The 14,708-nt window shown below is 32.8% G+C and overlaps 1 protein-coding gene across 1 annotated transcript; it reads left to right on the top strand.

Moving 5' to 3' along the window:
• Positions 1–1,655: 1,655 nt before the first annotated feature.
• LOC124353768 (UMP-CMP kinase 2, mitochondrial-like) lies at positions 1,656–14,708 on the top strand. The gene is made up of 6 exons (XM_046803768.1): positions 1,656–1,775; positions 5,849–5,924; positions 7,117–7,252; positions 11,448–11,646; positions 12,771–12,959; positions 14,375–14,708. The coding sequence occupies exons 3-6, from the start codon at positions 7,198–7,200 to the stop codon at positions 14,532–14,534; spliced, it is 603 nt and encodes a 200-aa protein (XP_046659724.1). The 5' UTR covers positions 1,656–1,775; positions 5,849–5,924; positions 7,117–7,197; the 3' UTR covers positions 14,535–14,708.

Here is a 14,708-nt window from a genome sequence, read left to right as displayed (position 1 = left end):
AAATGAATAATTATTCCATGGACAAAAAGAAGGACATATATACTCGTGCCAAGTTTTAAGTCCGTAGATCCTTTCTAAAAAGAGTGATCGCACAGACTGATAGACAGACCGACATTCAACGATACTCTTAAGAGAGCACTTTCGGACCCTTCACGATTAAGAGAAGCGGAACACCCCTGCCCGTTTCCTGAGTCAATCCCATTTCATTTTTTTCTTACCTAAGGAATTTATTTTATATACTGAAAAGCACAATATTGCTGGAATCATTGATTTTGAATTGTTAAAAACACCTGTGGCAAATAGATTATAGTTCAATGTGTGCTCTTGGCACAAGAAACTGAAATATCACTTAGTCCTAAAAAAAGGACTTTTGCTCTGCTTACGGAGTAACAGGATATAGAGTACAAGAATCAGGAACTTTTCGTTTATCAGTTGTTTAAACAATTATAACACCACAAACTCAATATATAAATAAAATTTATCGATAAAAAAAGAGAATTATTGATAACTAGATCATTGCTGGAAAATATAATTACACGAGTTGGTAACAATAAAAAACTTACGAAGTAACAATTTTCTAACATTAAATTATTCTTTCCCATTATTGTGAAACAACACTAGCGAATTCAAGTAAAAGTCGCAAAAAGTTTCAATAAAAATAATGGTTTGTTTCAGTATTCCTTCTAATGTTACAGGCGTATCAACGTATAGCCTGGTTTTCCACTTCTGCATATTGTGTATGCTTAATCATATGCCTTTTTGTACGTAAGTGGTAACTGAAGAAGAAGATGGATTCCATTGTTAAAAACGTAGTGAGTTTTATACTTTTAACATATTATGATGACATATTTTAGACATATTTCTAAAAATCTTCCTGTATTTTCATTTTATGGTTTTTTATCTGTTTTACTTAGTTTTATTTCTTCTTCTCATTACAAGAAGCCATAAGGAAAATATGATCCTTCCGTGAAAAAAAACATAATACTTTTGCAATACGCATGTATGTATGTAGGAATAAATACTATAATCTATCATTCCGACAAGATTTTTTCAAACTGAGGATAACAGTTTTCTAATTTGTCTTGGATTAATTTGTCAATTGACAGAATACGACATAACATATACATAATTATATAGTTACAAAAGCTTCCATTTTTAGGATTTTTTTAGAATTGTTGTAAATATATCTGTATCAATTTCTAAAATGTTAGACTTTTGTAATAACTTTTGTATATTTCTTTACGTAACAGTTGCATATAATTTCTAGAAGTAATATGCTACTAAATATCAAGATGTGAAGATCGGCACAGAATATTGTAAAATGCTTGTATTGGAGCGAACTGCTTCATAAGCATTGCAGCATTACCAACTTGGTAACAGCATATATTATATATGGATAGATACACGTATCTTACTAAAGTAACCGAGTACTGTAGTAATCGGATCAAGATTCACAAACGTCTAAAGTTTAAATGTTTACAGAATGCAATTGAAACATACAATCCTCGTTTTCATTTACACTAAGTTTAATCAAGTTTGCCATTAGCCGTCATACGAAGTTTCAGAGAGTTTACACAGAATATTCAGCTGGAAGTTTCACTCCAACTATTTGTTGCGCTCTTGGAATGTTTGAGTTGTTATCTGATCTGTCTAGTGATAAGATGACAGTTCAACGCACAGCTGTCATCTACCCATGTCTGTTAATCTTTGTTTGCCTCTAGTTCTTGCCGTGGGTTTATGTTTATGCGTCTTTTGTAACGATCAGCACACCAAAGGTAGGTGACAGGTTATCTACAAATCTACTTAATTAATCTGTAAAACTAGATATACAGGATGTTTCATGTAAAACTGTATTCTCGAATCGATTTTAAGAGAACGTATTATCGCAGAATAGTGAACTAAATAGTTTCCCCATAAAATAACCCTTTGGAAACAGTTTTTTTAAAATATTTTTTACTACAGAGTGTGCCAAATATAAAGATTCGTTCCTTAAGTTCTCCAAACATAAACATAGTATGTAATGTTATACAGTTTTTTTTAAGCAAAACATTTTGGTGAGAAAACAAACATAATTTGTTGTGGTGGCTGAGAAACAGTGTAATGTATAAACTTTACATATAACACCATAACGAACATATAACACCACCAATATTTATTTTCATATTAACTTTCACAATATTAAATCAGGATAAGTTGGCAATACAACCTTAGGATAATTGTTTTTTGCAGTATAGTTACCGGTATATATTTTCTTGTTTAGTGTAAATTTGTCTACATATTGGTTATTTTGAAAACTGTATATAGTGTTTTCTAAGAAATCTGACTGTGCGCGAAAGTGTTATTTAATTTATTTTCCAAAAAATTTTTACTTATCAAAGTAGCCACATTTTTCACACCTAAGGCATGAATTTTTATTATTTTACATTTTGTTATGACAATTTTGATATACAATAAGCATGACTTTCAAAAATACTGTAGGCCTATAAGTAAAAAAAACTGTTTTATATGCTTACAAAAAATTTTAAACGGCCTTATCATTTTCAGGTAATATAGTCATCAACAGGAGGGTTAACATCTAGGGTTCAAAAAGCCAGGTTGAACTGTTTTAAGTTTGGTATCTTTATAGTGATAAGATATATGTTGAGTTCACTGATAACGCACAACACACACAAAATATATTTTATTATTGTCTCTGGAGTCTTACTTTTCTTGTTAATCAATTAGACGTTATCCTATAAAAGCAAACTTATAACATTATGTTTTTGTATACATTAGTAAATAAAAAGATATTGAGCAATTAAGAATTTTTCAGGGCCATTCTATTATGTATTTGACTATTCATAACCAGTCACAGTTTTCCGTCTTCGTCATCATTGTAAGATGTGGCTTGTATGAAAGAATTCATACTCTGTGCTAATAATAGCTATATATTTATTCCTCTTTGTCATCTAAAAGGTTACTATGTAGTGCGTTACATTTATAAGTGATTGTTTTCAAAATATTTATTGATGACATTCAGCATCGTTTAAAGTGACAATCACACGATATTTTCAAACGACTTTTGTAAAGCTGTCAAGAATGTTGTTTGGCCAGTTGTTTTTTTTTCTTTTATACTCTATGGTAATGATCATACTATACTAGGACACTAAGGCTTCATATTCTAATTAGTATTTACTATGCTTGAAAGTTAGGAAACAAATTGGCAACACTGCTTGATGCTTACTGGCTAGTTGAAGAACGCGCCTCCCTTTCCAGTGGCGCATCCAGGAAAACTTCTCTGGAGGGTGTCCGGAACATCGAAGAGTCAGGAATACGTAAAAAATGTCCAGATCAGTAGGAGAGCCCGGGAAATATTTTTTAAATATTCAGTCCCTACATTCGTTATTTTACAGTACTTCTTCTTATCTAATAAAAAAGAAACGGCAAAGATCAGGTCAAAGTGTTTTTAACTTTACGGTAAAACCATCACTCTTATCCACCAATAATTGGAAGCTTATACAGGGATAATAAAAATATTCTGTGGGAAAATACAGTTTATTTGGTGTATTTAACTAAAACAAAATTTAATCATAAACATTGACAAAATATTGAACAAAACTGTTAAGTTTAAATCAACCAATCAAGATCAAACTAAATCTTCATGTCTACTCTCATACCAAAAAGTATACATATCTGAGTTTGAAACGTGAACACAAACTAAATAATATAGATACAATAAAATGTGTTATATTAAAATTAAGGTTGTTTATTTCTGCGTTTTGAAATATACAAACTGTTCAGTAACAATAATTTAACAGTTATCGATAATAACGAAGAATAAGGGTTTTTGACGTTTTTTAACCAAACTGCAACTCTGAAAGTTTATAACAAGGAAGCTTATGGTATAATTAAGACCAAATGTTTGCACAAGATACGTACAAGCGTACTGTAATTGAGTATGTGTTTGGAATTTTAAAATATATAATTAAAATAAAAGTGGTTATTAAATTATCATTTTTAACTTTAATTCTTGAGCGGTTGGTCCACAAAATTCGGCATTGGTCACGTTATGGGGCTCTACTGGTTATATTGACTCCGTGTACTTTTGTAAACCACTATTTAAAACGTTTAATTTTTAATACAAATTTAATTTAGCAGGGTTTTGTTAATTTACCGTAACCGGCACCGCTCGTTTTAACGAGCAAAATCGCCAGACTAACCCAGGCTGGTGTTGCCTCGTAGTGACAACAAATGACACAACAATCTAAACACAGTACAAGTTGGAGGAATTTAGCTGTGCTCATAGGGCCCTAATACTAACCCTTTCAACAAATAAACGCTATCTGTGTGGGCGGGTTGCGTTTACGTGGTAGCCGCTGAGATGAAGGCGCAACAATCTCTTTAACGACTTTAAAAACTCACGATTTCGATTTGCAGATTAGTATTGACAAATACGCTATTTTTCAAAAACACGTTAAAACAACACTATAGCAACTGAAAAACAAGGATAAGTCCTAATTAATTGCTATTATTTGGTATTCTCTTATTATTTAATTCCACTACAATCAGCAATGTCACAAAACAGACTGATTTGTAGCGAGTGGTGATGAGTTATTTGGGCCAGTACGATTCCTGAAAGGACGGTTTTACCCATGAGTCACAGGAAATGTTTTCGGGAACGCAGCGCATAATGCTACCACCGCCACCCGCCACCCCCTCCCGCCTATCACACACACACTCAAGGTCACGCGCGCAGCTAAATTCCTCGAACTGTACATATCTACACAGAGCTCGGCAACTCAATCACTACTGTAACAGGTACGAGTGCGTTGTACCTAGTTAATCTTGTCTCGAGAGTACAAAGTTACCGCAAACCGTAAGTGCCCGGTACAGATTACTGTTACAGGTAACTATCCGACAGATACTTTTCATAGCACTGTTACAAAAGCAGTCGTTCCTGTTTACAAAGTACTCGGACTCGTTAAGCAGTAATAGTAACTGGAAAATGAACCTTTAACCATTTTAGGAGTTACCTACTCTGTAACGTATGATTCTAAACCCGTATGCTACAAGCAAAATTTTTTACTCGGCTACTAAAAGTATCGGGTACAGATAGACGCCATACAAGAAATAGATAGAACTAACCTCACTTTCTTAGTTGCTGTGAGATGGTTTGAAGTTCAAATATTTTAGTGCTTTGAACAAAATTGAATTATATGTGCATATGTGCAATAATGTGATATGTGCATCTATAAATTATTATAATAAGAATTTTTGCAAATTAAAATAGTTTATAAAATTTTAATTTATTTACTTGGTTATGAATGAATTCAAAGTTATCCAACATTAATGTTATTTTTAACCAAAAAATAGACTATTAGGCAACCGATTATTTTGTAAAATGTTTCTTGGGGGGACAGGGTCCCGTTCGTCCCCCCCCTCAAGTGCGCCTCTGTCTCCTTCAATAAAACTTCTTTAATGGCAGTTTCTGTATACATCTGTTTTTATGAATAGCAATCATCTGACAAAATCAGGCTGTTCATACAACTACAACAATTAACATTAATTTTATTGGCGATGGAGAAGATGGGTGTTTATATTAGGCTTTTCTTATTCAACCACTACATTGAAAACTCGCAACAACCAATATAAAATAACTGTTTATTTTGTAAGGCATCATAAATCTTCTCCAGACGCATCATAAAATTAAATAAAACATGGTGATCATTGGAGCAGTGTTATTCATTATGAAGATCATAATGTAATACAAGTGAGGGTTCAATGAAATGTTTAGTTGCCTTCTTGTTTTAGTGTATTAAAAAAAATTACATTTCTTAGTTTTTCCTAAATCATATTAAATCATTTTCAGATATTGAAAGATACCGAAATTATGGCGGATCCTTGGACCCCTACAAGATGCATTCGATGTCTTCTATACCGAGCCGGTGAGAATTTTATATAATGTTACATGCTAGTAAAAATCAGCGTTTTTAAAAACTAAATCATCAAGGTCTTTCCTAATATTTCAGGATCTCAAAGCAGTTTTATGATTTTATTTCTCTTACAAACATTAATATAACATAGGGTAAAAAAATCTAATTCAAAACTCCTTGGAAATATAAACCCTTAGAAAATAGCCCTGTATATACATAATTCGGAATAATTTAGGAACTGAGTACATTCTGCATTTAGCAACATATTAGTATAATTGTTTAGTCCTAATATGTCCCATAATTGATTTTGCCTCAAATTTTAGGTGACATATTTATCCTAGGAGAAGTAATTTTCCTGGCATTGCAGCTTCATGTGCTGGCATAATCACCTGTCAAGTTAGAAATCTGAATTCAAGAGTAGAGAACAGAACTTATGAGAATCAATATTAGTTTAAAAATCAAATAGGCTATTTCCATTTGTACAAATTTAACAAATAATAAGATATTAGTCATATAAGTCATTAGAAAGATATTTCATGTCCTCCTCATGTGTTAATTTGTTGATATAAACACGTGTGACAGGTACTCGCCAAAATGCAAAAATATTGAACCATGAAAAATATAGACTGTGGTGTGATGTAGCATACTATCTCGACAAGTAAATGATTTCCAGTGCAAAAAGTAGTTTTCATAACTAGTAATACCTATTGAAACTAGGTTATTGGAATGATATAATAATCACTTTCAAACCAAGTTATGATCAAAATTTAATATAGCAAGGTTATAAGAGACAGCTAAAGTGAATCGACCATGATAATTTTTACCTTTTACTCACCCCATAAAAGTAGTGTTTAAATTTCAAAACCTTATATTTAGTCATAGAATGTTTGTTTAGATTAATATGTGAAGTTATCGTATACAAATCATGATGTTAAAATATTGTAAGAGATCAGGCACTAAGTAGCAGATAGAACATTATGAGATTAATGTTTACCATCCTTCTCAATTATTCAAATTGTTATTATTTACCATACTTCTCAATAATTCAAATTATTATCATTTACTATCCTTCTCAACTATTCAAATTTTATCATTTACCATCCTTCTCCATTATTGTTATAAAACACTATGTCTTAATTGGCTTTTTATAAACTACTGTAATTGTAGGTACTGAAAATTATTGTAACCCTTCTTTTTGCATGAGTACAAAAATCTACAAAAGATCAAACACCTACTACATGTGTTCAACCGAAACTGCCCAAATATTACAAGTATCTTCCCAAAGATGGTCCAAAGAAAGAGGCATGTTTTTATTGCAGTCGAGGGAACACACAGGCAAAGTAAGTATGATTTGGTTTTTAATTTCCTTTATTAGAGATGGAAACTGAGCCATCTGATAGTCCTAATTAAGATGCCCATAATTTGAGCAATTAATTCTGTTCAATCCTAAATGAATCAAACTGACTAACTACTAGGTTTCATATAATGACTCCATTAATTACTCGCACACTTTATAATTGCGTAATGAGAACTTTCATTATGCTTAAATTAGTTTGTGGTCCCCATATATATATTAAAACTGAAACAATATGTATGTACAATATACTTGAATCATCACGCTGGAAGAAACAAAAAAAAAAGAAAAAAAGTCCATTGTTATCAATTTACCGATAAAGTTAAGGTCTATAAAATCACAAAATTGTTGGTTTATACGCTTGTATTTGATGAAATAAGTGCATTATTGTGAAATTTAACTGCAATAATAAATTTTTATAACTTTCTTTAAATGTCTTACTACCCCCTGACGTGCACACATGTGTGCATATTTCTTCATATTAAATTTGTATACTTACAACAATAACAGTAACACACATTTTATTGATATATAACAACATTAAGTTGTGTCTTCAATGTCAATATTGAATACAAAAAAAATGTCAATTCAAACACGTGTTTTCTACTAATATATCTTACTATTAAAAAATAAATCAAATTAAATATAACTAAGTTTAACTTTGGAGATATCAAAATGATTTATTAAGATCAAAAATTTTTTTAAATGTATAAAATGTAAATTTCAAATTTTGAATTTAGTTTATTTATATAATTTTATGTTCTATAAATTCATCCACTGTAGAATGCCCTAAAACAAACAGAAGTTTTTCAAGTTTCTATTGAATGAGTTTTCATTGTTTTTCTAATGGAATACACAACAATATTATTAATATGGATACCTATTTATGAATTCTATAAAATCCTGATAGTTACAACTGCAAATAATTCATCAGTATCAGTAGTATTAGTAAATAATGTAACTAAATTTGTGCTTATATAACAGAAAATTGTTGTTGGATTGGAACAATACCTATAAATTTTGACTTCTTGATTTCTGTGTGAACAATAATTTTACTAGAATCTGATTCAATTAGTAAGTCCATTATTTCAATATCAAGTAGTATTTTTAACAATATTTTATTGTATGAACACTAAATTATTAAAGTTGAAATTTAATAATTTTGTTGTTTATTTATCTCCCAATATTTTATAACAAATTTATTGAACTGATTAGGCCTCAAAAGATCTTTCCTTTTTGAAATGAAATTGATTTTCAGAGAAATAAAAGGTATTTTCACCTTCATGTACCACTTTAGGAACCTTAACACTGTGAAAATTACATGCCATTTTGATGATCAGTTCTTGTTTTTGGCCTCCCGAAAGGAAGTGATGTCGGCGAAAAAGAGGCCACTCTTCCCTATCTAGTATTTGTAAGTAGCCTATACATACATACTTATTATAATATATTACAAGTTAAAGTCAACATTTACAGACGTTCATGTGATCCGAGCATGTATTTTAGGTATTAAATACAATAGCTCAGAGACTCTCAAAGTGTGGGGGCGCGACCCCCAAGGGGGGCGCAATGAAGGTTCAGGGGGGCCATATGCTTGGTTGAAAAATTAATTTTAATTTACTTACAAAATAATAAAGCAAATTTTTTATTGTTTAAATTACAACGAGTGTATGTATAACTTTTAGCCGTCATCATAATAGTGCCGAATATTTTATTTGTCTTAGTTTATTGGCAGTAAAATACTGTGGAATGTACACCGACAAGACTTTCCTCGAAACCCCCACCACTCCTACACCTACTGGTTAGTGCAGTCCCATGTTTTGAATGTAGCACATCTCCATGTTTTGTGGTTATTTTCATAGATAATTTTGGTTTTGCGTAAGCTTTTCAAAGTACAAGTGTATATATTTACATCAAAATGAAAAGATTTCTTGTAACTGTAACATGTGGTGGAAGTGGAGACGCATCAGTGAAGGCAGGTATGAATAGTCGGCGTCAGTGACAGTCAAGCTCAAGATGAGGACCCGTGCGACACCGGTAAGTGTATCCACTCTCGTTCTCCAAGTCCAAGTGCACCAAGCATAGCCAAAGTGCGCAAGTATGACAACAGTTAATTTATCAATAGATTTTACAAAAACAATAATAAATGGCCAAGAATGACCCCAGTGTGTAATCTGTCTAGCCGTGCTGGCCTCTGACAGCATGAAAAACCTAACAAACTAAAAAGACATCTTGACAATAAACATGGAGAGTTTTTTGAAACGAAAACGTTATAGTGTTAAATCAACAAAAAGTGCTTTTTTTCCAAACATTTACAAATGTACCTTCAAAGGGTTTGTTGGCATCTCAGCAGATTTCTCACAGAATCGCTCAAAAGAAAAACACTGCACATTATTAGAGGACCTGATATTACCAGCAGCAATTGATCTGTTGAAACCATTCCAAAATGACTGATACATTTTTGCCAGTATAATGACATATTTTGTATCAAATGTACAGGAATTTGAACAGATGGAGCTCGGACTATGTCAGAAAGTATACTAGACTTCGAGGGTTGATCAAAAAGGTAGCTCCAGAAGCTACATGGACACACTGCATACATAATTTATAGAGAGGCTTTAGCAGCAAAAGGTATGACCCCGGAACATGATGAAATTTTACACATGGTCGTTAAACAATCAATGTCATTCAAGGGCATCCTTTAAAGTCTAGAGTTTTTAAGATTCTCTGTGAAAATATCGGCTCAGAACACACAGCTTTACTGTTTTATACTGAAGCTCACTGGGTATCGAGAGTAAAGGCTTTGGTAAGAATATTTTAGCTTAGAAGATGAAATCCTTGCATTTTTTGCTTGACGAAAACCAACAAAACTCAATTATTTTCACCGACTCAGACTTTTTTCTGCAATCAGCGTACATGGCAGATATATTGAGAAAACAAAAATTTACAAAACAAGTCTTTTACAGAAAAAAGATGCAAACCTTCTGCAATGGACTGAAAAGGCAAACATCTTTGTAAAAAAAGCTAAGTTGTACGAGGGCGGTCTGAAAAGTGAAAATATTGAGCTATTTCCTAATTTTAAAAAATTATGATTGAAGAAATGGATAAAAGAATATTCTAAAGAATCCAAAGAAATGCTTTCTTAAACACTTAGGTAAGTCCTTAAATATCGATAAAAAAATATTATTTAGAGGACTTAGATGGTTTGGAATGGATTCAAAATCCGTTCAAACCATCCGTCGATGAGTGCTCTCTCAACATGATATAAAAAATTGTAAAATCTCATTGACCTCAAGGGTGATACTGAACTTGGAAGTAAGTTTAAAATAATCTTCTCTCTCATCCTTCTGGATTGGCGTACAAAAGGAACACCCAATTTTTGAGTGAAGTGAAAAGGCTTGAAAATAATCACTCCATTTGCCACTTTGTTTCTTGAGAAATTGGGTTTTCTGCTCTAGCTGCCCATGGAGAGTAAATATTGCTCAAAGACTGGATATATCCAAGGAACTTAAGAGTAGCATTATCAAAACTGACACCGTGTTTCGACAAACTACGCACAAAGAGCAAACAAACACATCCTTCTCATTGAAGCCTCTTTTTTATTATGATTACTTTGAGTTATAAATAACAATTATGTACTGTAGTAACTGAAATAAATAAATAATAAGTTGTAATTGTTTATATAGAATTTGTTGCTTGATTACGATTAAACCTATTGCCCCATTAGGGTTCTAATGTAGTATGCATAAAGTGTGCAAAAACTAAGCAAATAAAAGTTGACTAAAATTTTAAAATTGACTCACTTATATAGTACGCTTACATGTAGGGGGGCCCGGCTACCACAGGATTATGCAGGGGCCTTGAAGTAAAAAGTTTGAGAACGGCTGCAATAGCTTGATCGAAGGATGTATTTTCTCTTTTCGCCGAAGCTGCCATCGAAGCACGCAATGATGATCAGAGGAATTTCCAATTTTAGGACAGTGGCCTTTTTTCTTTTTTTTAAATAGTGGTCTCCTGATAATACCAAAGTACCAATTTTAATTATTTTGTATAAAAGTGTGATGAGGTTAATAATTCTTAATTAACACAGGTTAAGAGTTACAAATCAACATTCCTCTGTCTTAAATTATACTTCATTCTAGAACATTTACAGAATTTCCTTTCATTGTGGTTTTATTTTACAGCCAAACTCATAATCACGAAGATGCTTGCAAGAAAACTACGTGGAAAATTCAAATTCACACCTCCATACTTTCTGGTAAACACTGGAAAGAAGTATACAGACTCGAGGACCATGTCTAGAGCTTACTATTGCTTAGGGTATTATGCGACTGCATATGATGCTGCTATGCTGCTGCCTCACCGCCCCATCATAACTGGGGGGTAAGTACATACCAGGTACACTAAAGGGAAGTTTGCCCTTAAGAAATGTATACTTTTCTCTTAACAAAAGATATCTGATGCTATCCAGTGTGATTTAAATAAATTGATAGACTTCAATGGCATTGCTGAAGTTACTAGTGAACACTCTTTTCTAAAGAAGCCTGTCACTTAAAGTTAAGCACCCACAAAATTAATAAATAAAAAAATTCCTATGGCAAAGAACACACGATAGCCATAATGTTTGACGAAAAAGAAGTTGAAAGTTAAAAAAATCAAGTGTTCATCTGAGAATGAAGTCATGAGAAACACAAACAAAATACCACTTTATACAATACAGAGAGGTAAAGGTTAATAAAAGGAAATAATTGTTTCTCTTCTTACCTCTCTAAACCAGCACAGTTTCATGTAATGTCATTCAACTGTCACAAAGTTTTATATTATTTTAGCAGTGGCTGGTCCTGCAGTTGTGGGACGACATTGATAGACTACTATCTACCTTAGTAAAACCAAACAATTCAGTTCAGTTTTGTCTAATCACTGGGTCTGATATTTGACAAAACAAAACAAAAGCTACTTTTATCTCAACCTTAAAGTAATATGGCAGTCCACATAAGTTATACTCTACTAGTGGTAAATACAAAATACATTCTAGTTTTGTTCCATACTGGGTAACTTACCACTGCTTAGAATTAACTCCTGTTTATTCACCCCAAAAATATTTGTTACTAAGTAAGTCTACAAACACTGATTTTACTGAGTTGATTCTACTTTTTATTCTCTTGGTCCATTGTTTGTTAGCTTTTAGATATCATTGGAGAATTTTATTAATAAAATGTTACCTCTTTATAGATTAACACTGTTACCTAAACTATCTTAAATTATTCATTAAAACTATCTATCTGAATTAAAACAGTATGAAATACTAAGTCCTAAATGTAAATTTAATTAAAAACAACCGCTAGATGGAGTTTTGAGGGAACAGAATTTGACCTTCCAAAATTTGCAATAAAATTCTTTTCAGACACAGTGAAAAGAAGGGTTTGCATACTCTTGGTTTCTTCAGAAGCAGTAACATAATTTAGATTTTTCCTTTAACACTGATTACTCTGTTATGATTTCTTTAGGTACTGGCTTGACCAGTTAGCTTTTGGAATGGTTGCTACATTCACAGAGAATCTACCCCCAGCTGACTCACCCCTGTACACTTGGCCCAGGGACCTTCTCATGCCTGATGTCATTTTCTTCCTGAACCTTCCGTCACACAACTTGAAAAACACTTTCACGGAAGAAGACTCGCTTACTTTCAGATCTAGGTAAATATGTTCTTTCCAATAATTTAACCTCAACATACAAGGGTAGGCTAAAAAATAATGCACACATTTTTATAAAACTTGATTGAAATGAGCTATACAAGCGCGCCTGGTGGCATTCGTAAGTACCATTCCTCCTCTACACACATGTACAGTTTGAAAACCTTGCGTCAATCCATTGTGTTTTTAGCAGCGTAACCATGCAGTCGGATTCAATTGCTAAGTCAATTACATGTAAACAACATGCTGTTATTGAATTTTTAACTGCTGAAAAACTGAATCCTACTGAAATCTATCATCACTTAAAGAGTGTTTAAAGTGACGATGCTGTTGATAGATCGACTGATAACCGATGAGTGATAACATTTCATGGTTGTAAGCCTGGAAAAGCCATAATTGTCATTGGAACATGCTGTGGACATCCGATCACTGCCACAGACGACAAGCATCACAAACTCATTGATGATTTGATTCAAAGTAATCGGCGAATCATGTTGGAATATCTAAGGAACTTGTTGGATTCATTATACAGCAATTAAGATATCGGAAAATCTGTGTACAGATTAGGTGCCACGCCGTTTAACAGATAGGAATAAACAGCGTCAAATGGAATGCTGTCAGCAACTTTTGCAGCGCTACCATGACGAAGGAGACAACTTCCTTTGAATATCGTGACGGGGGACGAGTCATGAGTGCACCATTATGATCCAGAAGAGAAAATACAAAGCACTGAATATCGACATTTGGATTCTCCTGTGACGAAAAAGTTCAAAACACAACCATCCACAAAAAAAATCATTTTGACTGTGTTTTGGGATGCTCATTTAGTTTATGTGACCGATTATCTGGAACAAGGCATGACAGTAAATTCATCTCAATACATAGACTCTAAAACACCTCCAACATCGAGTTTGTCGTATTAGAGGCAGCCTCAAGTCAATAATCTTGCAACACACAATGCTCGTCCACATACTTCGCACGCAGCTGAAGAGCCAATGAGGAAGCTAAAGTTTGAACCAATTTCACATCCTCCTTATTCCCCCGATCTAGCCCCATGCAATTTTTATTTTTTCCCTTTACTCAAGAGAGATCTCAAGTGTACTCATTACACTTTAGATAATGCGGTGAAAGCAGCTATTGCGTCCTGGATTCAAGAGAAACCTGAAGAAATTTTCAGTGACAAAATAAAAAAACCTTGTTACACAACTAACACGGGAGAAATGTGTTAGTCTTCAGTATGACTATGTTGAAAAATAAATAATGATTGTTAAGAGTTGTACTTTACAGTACTTTTCACCCCATCTCGCTATTTCTTTTCGTTAGCGTTCTACTAGCATGTGTTCACTACTTTTCAGCCTACCCTCGTATATAACCAATTTGAATATAACAAAAGTACAAATTAAATTTCTTATTTACAGGCTCATCCAGTTTTATCGAATTTGGGGAAAACATCCACCTGTGATAGAAGTCAACTCCACGAATGTTCACAGAGATGTCATCAGAATTATGTCAAAATTCATTGAACAACGACTTGGCTACTTAAAACACCTTGAACCAACAGTGCCGCCAACATACTGAGCTTTAAAAAAAGCATAAAAAAGATAATAACTCACATACATTCAAATTACAGGTATAGTACATGAAGAGCCTTGCAAATTTTTTAAAAATAAATTACATATGTACAACTGATAATAATATTGTTTGAACCAATATTTCCATGGCTCAAATTAAACATGTTTATAAATAACAAGA

The sequence above is a fragment of the Homalodisca vitripennis genome, chromosome 2 (assembly GCF_021130785.1).
Source record: "Homalodisca vitripennis isolate AUS2020 chromosome 2, UT_GWSS_2.1, whole genome shotgun sequence".
NCBI classification, from domain to species: Eukaryota; Metazoa; Arthropoda; class Insecta; order Hemiptera; family Cicadellidae; genus Homalodisca; species Homalodisca vitripennis.
The sequence above is the reverse complement of the archived record's forward strand: the minus strand, read 5'-3'. Positions and strand labels throughout refer to the sequence as shown.

Excerpts from the sequence above, each read along its gene's own strand:
- LOC124353768 (XM_046803768.1), top strand. The coding sequence starts at position 7,198 with ATGGTCCAAAGAAAGAGGCATGTTTTTATTGCAGTCGAGGGAACACAC. Across the intron at positions 7,253-11,447 it reads CGAGGGAACACACAGGCAAA|CCAAACTCATAATCACGAAG; the intron begins GTAAGTATGATT and ends TTTATTTTACAG. Across the intron at positions 12,960-14,374 it reads TCGCTTACTTTCAGATCTAG|GCTCATCCAGTTTTATCGAA; the intron begins GTAAATATGTTC and ends TCTTATTTACAG.